Source organism: Choloepus didactylus, chromosome 27 (genome assembly GCF_015220235.1).
Source record: "Choloepus didactylus isolate mChoDid1 chromosome 27, mChoDid1.pri, whole genome shotgun sequence".
Taxonomy (NCBI): Eukaryota; Metazoa; Chordata; class Mammalia; order Pilosa; family Megalonychidae; genus Choloepus; species Choloepus didactylus.
This window is the reverse complement of record NC_051333.1, coordinates 18,449,847-18,456,169: the sequence shown is the minus strand read 5'-3', so window position 1 is coordinate 18,456,169 and position 6,323 is coordinate 18,449,847. Positions and strand designations below refer to the sequence as shown.

At 41.0% G+C, this 6,323-nt stretch overlaps 1 protein-coding gene across 2 annotated transcripts in view; it reads left to right on the top strand.

The window, feature by feature from the left end:
* The first annotated feature begins 5,291 nt into the window (after positions 1–5,291).
* ZNF461 (zinc finger protein 461) overlaps positions 5,292–6,323 on the top strand; it is a 46,402-nt gene continuing 45,370 nt past the window's right edge. For both annotated transcript variants that reach the window (XM_037820234.1, XM_037820233.1), the window contains exon 1: positions 5,292–5,509. In XM_037820234.1, coding sequence (XP_037676162.1) covers positions 5,507–5,509 — 3 coding nt within the window. In that variant the 5' untranslated portion in view covers positions 5,292–5,506. The remainder of the gene's footprint in view (positions 5,510–6,323) is intronic.

Sequence of the window (6,323 nt, the reverse complement as noted above, 5' to 3'; positions counted from 1 at the left end):
TTGAGGGAGAAAGAGGCATAAGACTTAGAAAAACCAAATAGCAAAATGGCAGAAGAAAGTCCTGCATTATCAGTAGTTACTTTAAATGTAAGTATATTAAACTCTCCAGTCAAACGGCAGAGATTGGCAGATTAGATAAAAGCATTACCCAACTATATACTGTTTACAAGAGACTCACCTTAAATCCAAAAACAAGGAGGGTGAAATTGAAAGTATAGGAAAAAATATTCCATGCTAAAAGTAATCAAAAGTGGGGTGACAATGCTATTATCAGACATAATAGACTTCAAGTAAAAAATTGTTAAAAGGGACAAAGAAGAACACTATATTTGATTTATGTGTCTATTCATCAAGGAGATATAACAATTATAAACTATGCACCTAACAAGAAATTCCCAAAAGATATGCAGCAAATATTGACTGACTTAAAAAATGGATGGTTCTACATCAACAGTAAGAGACTGCAATACACCACCTTCATTAATGGATTGACCACATAGAAGATCAGTAAATAACTAGAGGATTTGTACAATACCATAAATCAACTAGACAGACATATATAAAACACTTCAACAACGGCAGAATACACATTCTTCTGAAGTGAATGTAAATCATTCTCTGTGATAAGACTGTGTTAGGTCACCAGAGAAGTCTCAATAAATTTTAAAAGATTGAAATCATGCAGAGGATCTTCTTTTAATGAAGCTAGAAATCAATAACAAAGAAGAGCTAGAAAATTCACAAATATTTGGAAATTAAACATGCAAATAGTAATAAAAAAAAGAGCAGGGTTGTCTTAAACAATCAATGAGTTCAAGAAGAAATCACAAGAGAAATTAGTGAATATCTTGGAATGAAGGAACAAAAGACAACATATCAAAACTTACGGGATATGGCAAAGGGGGTTCTCAGAGCAAAATTTACACCTGTAAATGCTTACATTAAAAAGAAGGAAAGATCTCATTTACTAATCTAAACTCACACCTGGTGGAACCAGAAAGAGAAGAACAAACCAAACCCAAAGTGGCAGAAGGAAGGAAATGATAAAGATTACAGCATAGATAAATGAAACAGAGAAAGGGAAACAATAGAGAGAATTTTTGAAACCAAAAATTGGTTCTTTGAAAAGATCAATAGAACTGAAAAACGTTTAGCTAGACTATCAAAGAAAAAAAGAGGACACAAAATCCAAAATGAAAGAGGGACATTATTATCAATATCATAAGAAGGATTGTAAGAGGATACCATGGACAGTTGTGTGCAAACAAGTTAACCTAAATGAAATGGACAAATTTCTAGAAACACTCAAATTACCTAATTTGATTCAAGAAGAAATAGGTCTCGAAAGACAATTATAAGTAAAGACATTGACTCAGTAATAAAACAAACAAACAAACAAAAAACCTCCCAACAAAGAAAAGTTGAGAACAAATAGTATCACTGGTGAATTCACAAAAATCAGAAATTAAAGACCAATAGGATATAGATGCAAAAATCCTCAAGAAAGTACTAGTAAACCAAATTCATCAGCACATTATTGATAATATACTACCACCAAGTAGAATGTATTCCAAGAATGCAAGGATGCATAAGACAATCAAGCCAATGCAATATACCATATTAATAGACTGAAAGGAAAAGAACATACAGTTATTGTGCTGGTTTGGATGTATTATGTTCCCCAAAATGCCATTATCTTTGATGCGGTCTTGTGTGGGCAGGAAACATATTGGTGTCGACTGAGTTGGAGACTTTTGATTGGATGTTTCTGTGGGGATATGATCACTCAACTGTGGGTGAGATCTTTCATTGGATAATTTCCATGGAACTGTGGCCCCACCCATCAGCATGGGCCTTGATTAGTTTACCAGAGCACTATATAAGCTCGGACAGAAGGAGCGAGCTTGCTATAGCCAGGAGGAACACTTTGAAGAAGACAAAGGAGCTGAGAGAGGAGCTGCAGATGAGAGACAGTTTGAAGATGACCGTTGAAAGCAGACTCTTCACTTTGAAGAATGCACAGAAGCTGAGAGAGTAGCTGCAGATAAGACACAGTTTGAAGATGGCTGTTGAAAGCAGACTCTTGCTCTGGTGAAGGTAAGAGGGGACAAACACCGCAAGAGCAACTAAGAGTGATATTTTTGAGGAACTGCAGCCAAGAGAGGAACATCCTGGGAGAAAGCCATTTTGAAACCAGAACTTTGGAGCAGATGCCAGCCACATGCCTTCCTAGTTAACAGAGGTTTTCCAGACACCACTGACCATCCTCCAGTTAAGGTACCCCATTGCTGATGTGTTACCTTGGACACTTTATGGCCTTAAGACTGTAACTGTGTAACCAAATAAACCCCATTTTATAAAAGCCAGTCCATCTCTGGTGTTTTGCATTCTGGCAGCATTAGCAAACTAGAACAGACTCCATATTTCCACAAACAGTCTCTTCAAAGCAGTTTAGGCCTTTTCTATCAAGCTCCTCACAATTCTTCCAGAAGCTTCCCCTTATCCATTTAAAAAGCTGTTCCAACATGTTTGGTATTTGCAAACTCAGCAGCACCCCATTTCTCTGGTATCAAAATCTGTTCTGGTTTGTTAATGCTGCCTTTTCGCAAAACACCAGAAAATAAGTAAATAAAGGTAAATGTACCTCCAGAAATGAAGAGTTGTAAATGAAAGGAAATGTAAACATAGTACAATACATACCTCAATTATGAGTAATGTTTAAATAATCCTAATAATATACACACTTAATTTCATGATATATTAGGAGGATGAGTATGGTGGTTTGAAACTGCATTACCCCAGAAAGGCATGTTCTTAATGGTAAACCATTCCTGTGGGTCTGGACCCTTTATAAGGAGGACCTTTTGATGAGCCTACTTCAGTTAAGTTGTGACCCACCTCATTCAGGATGGGTCTTAAATCTTTTACTGGAGTTCCTTTAAAAATAGGAAGAATATAGAGAGGAAGCCACGGAAGCAAGAAGCTGAAAGCAGTGAAACCCATAAGAGAGATCAGGAGATGCCACCATGTGCCTTGCCATATGGCAATGGAGCCAATGATGGCTGGCAGCTGGTCTTTGGGAAGAAAGTATTGCCTTGATGATGCCTTTAATCGGACATTTTCCCGGCCTCAACTGTAAGCTAATAAATTCCCATTGTTTAAGCAGAAACCATTTCATGGACTCTGCTTTCAGCAGCCAAGGAAACTAAAACAATGGGTGAGATAATATATATTTGGAGGGGTGTTGGGACAACAATGAAGTTAATGAAGAATGTGGTAAAGAAAGCTACTTGGTCATATTCTATAGTAGGAAATCAAATAAGTTATACCTAAAATTGGAACAAGAGGTAACGGTTTAAGGTTTTTGACTCATGTTAACATCAAAGGGAACAGGCCTAAGAGCTTCTCCTGGAACTGGGAAAGGGGATGAAAGTGGTGGTGGATGTAATAAGATGGCTATCTAGTGTACTAAGTCTTGTATAACGATTGTTTTTAACCATGTGCATTTACGTTTGCTTTTTAAGCATAGGCAATTTGGTGATTACAATGGAAAAACCATGCTTATATATAGAAGATATTGGCTTTACTGTATCATAAAGGACATGTATGTGGCTTGTAAGAAACTGGACAAAATTAAGAGTATAGAAATCTGGATTCTAATGCTGGATCACAGCCAAATAGAGAAGTTGAAATAAGTTCTTTGAATTCCTCTGAGCCAAGGTCATTTGGGATACAAGGATAATGACTAAAACCCCAGGAATATTTGACTATTGATACATTGATATCTTTTCAAAGGATAAAGCTACTTCTTTAGTTCTCTGCTTCTCAATCTTAAAGTCCACCAAAGAATACTAACCCTGGGGATCAGGGGGAATTTCTAGGACATACTCCCAAAAAGTTACCCTGTAACACAAATTTTCTTTGAAATGTGTTTTCATGGTAATTTTGCATTCTTCAAAACAATAAATTATCATTTTATATTTCTAAAATCTTGTTTTAAATTATTCTTAGATTTTAAAAAAATTTTCCCCTAGAATTTCAAGTAAAACCATTAACTTTTTAGAGATAAGGAAAGTGAGAGAGTGGACCACCTCATACTCACTCTCACAAACACACATTCATGATATCAGTCTCTCTTCATCTCCTCACGTAAATCACATCCATACACACACACAAACACACTTACCAAAACTCTACACACATATCTCCCACTGAATCATCCTCAGTTAAAACACACACACTAACCTCAAAGCCACTAATAGTATAATCACCTGCCCTATCACTGTCACACTATTCATCCACACACTTGGGTAGAGTAACAAACCACCTTCACATTTCATTCATAGTCCTCTACCCAGTGACAGCCTCAAATGTAAACCATCTCACAAATGATCAAGAATCGAAGCAAAGAAACAGTTATTCTCACACACATTTCCTCGTATCACACTTAAAGATGCGGTTTCTGGTCCTTCTGCAAGGTTAAAATTCTTTACCCCAGATTTGTCCCTTCTGGCAAGTAATCTGCACTAGTCTCCATCCCTCTCAGTCAGTCCTGGTCTCTCACAAACAATTAGACACCCCAAATCATCTCATACCGCTTCCGTCCACACGCGGGGGGCTCAAGACAAGCTCGCCCTGCCTGAGGGATGTGCGGTTCATGCAGCTCAGTACCTTCTGGACCCAGCAGTCAAGCTTCCTCCTCTCCTTTCTCCGACTCAGCTCACTTGAGGACATACGCCGCAGCCACCAAGAAGCCTGCCTGCCCGCTAGTCACACGTGTACCCTGAACTTGCCTCACACAGCACGTCACAAGGTAGCCGCGAGCGCAGTCGCGCCCTCCCGGACACGCCCCCTCACGCACAAGCCGCTTCTCGTACTTACAACACGCCCTCCACGCGAAACTACGCGGGTAACGTGCACAGACACGGAGGTCTCAAAATTGTTTCACACAGAAACCTCCTCACGCACGACACCCTCACAGTCAGTGTCAGATCCACCCTCTCCTTCTCTGTCGGACTCACCCTCCGACACGCGCACGTGCGGATTCACACGAAACACCCCTCACACCAGAACCACACAGAGGCCGTAGTCTCTTCAGCTACCGCGCGCGCACCGCCAGGTCGACGGAGTAAGAGTAGCTCTTGTGCCAGGCCCGAGATCGGTCCTCAGAGGAATTTGAGGTCCCAGAATCCAGACTGCATATCGGTTCTCGGCGGTGGGAACGAACCCTAAGACATCTCTCCAGGCACGAGGGAAACTAGGCGGGTGCATCCCGAAACCTGGCCGAAGATTCGCCGCGTTGGATTCCGGAGTTCTTCCCTCTCGGACTACATTTCCCAGAGGGCACCGCTATCGAAAACTGCTTCCGGTAGGAGCGGCGGTGGAATAGTCTGGCGCGAGCGGCGGGTGAGAGTGTCCCGAGATTGGGCGAGAAGGCCTGGCTTGACGTGCGTCCTCGCGTGGAACCCAGATCAGAACTTGGACCGGAGCCGTTCTGAGGAGGCTGATGGTGAGGAATGCTGAAGTCCCAGGGCCAGGGAACAGGAGTCCGGAGTGTCAGACCTCTAATTGCGGGAGCATCCCAAAGAGGGGTGGGTTGTGTGATGAATGTGCGCGACGAGACTGGAGTTTGTCTCCAGATTTTGTGTGTTGCTGTTTGTTGTGACAGCGACTGGGGGCGTGATTGTGTATTTGTGACAGTGTGATTGTGTGCGTGACCATTTGCGTGAAAGGAGTTTCTATATGATTGTGATCATGATTGTGGGTTCTTATTTGTGTAGGTCCATTTAAACTTAAAAGAAAAGCACATTTACAGAAACCATTACACTCAGGCGCACACACTGCTAGGGATACGCTCGAGAGTGGTCGGCTTAGAGTCACACAACACAAAACTTCTCTTCCATTTGCGTTGTTTTAAACTCTGTTTTTGAAATTCCGGTTACACAATGCATTGAGACTCTTGGATCTATTTTCTATTTTCATGATCTTTTCTTTTCATAATGACCATATTCTTTTATTTTTTTTCTCTTAATTCACAAGAATCAGAGGACAGCCCTGTCTGAGTCCATTTCATCATAAGAATGGGGCACTGGTCTGGCCTAAATCCCTCCTGCTGAGGGGCCTGGGCCTTAGCTTTCTTGAATCCATCCTGCTATACCAAGTTCCCTAGTGGTTTTGAGTAAGGCTGGCATTTGTCCAAATTCCCTGTACTCTCGTGTACGTTTGTATGAGGAGTGAGGGTAGGAGGCAGGAAGGGGGAAGAAAAAGTCATTCTAAATTAGTATTTTGGGAGATCCGAGGCAAGATTATCTCATTTCTTTTCT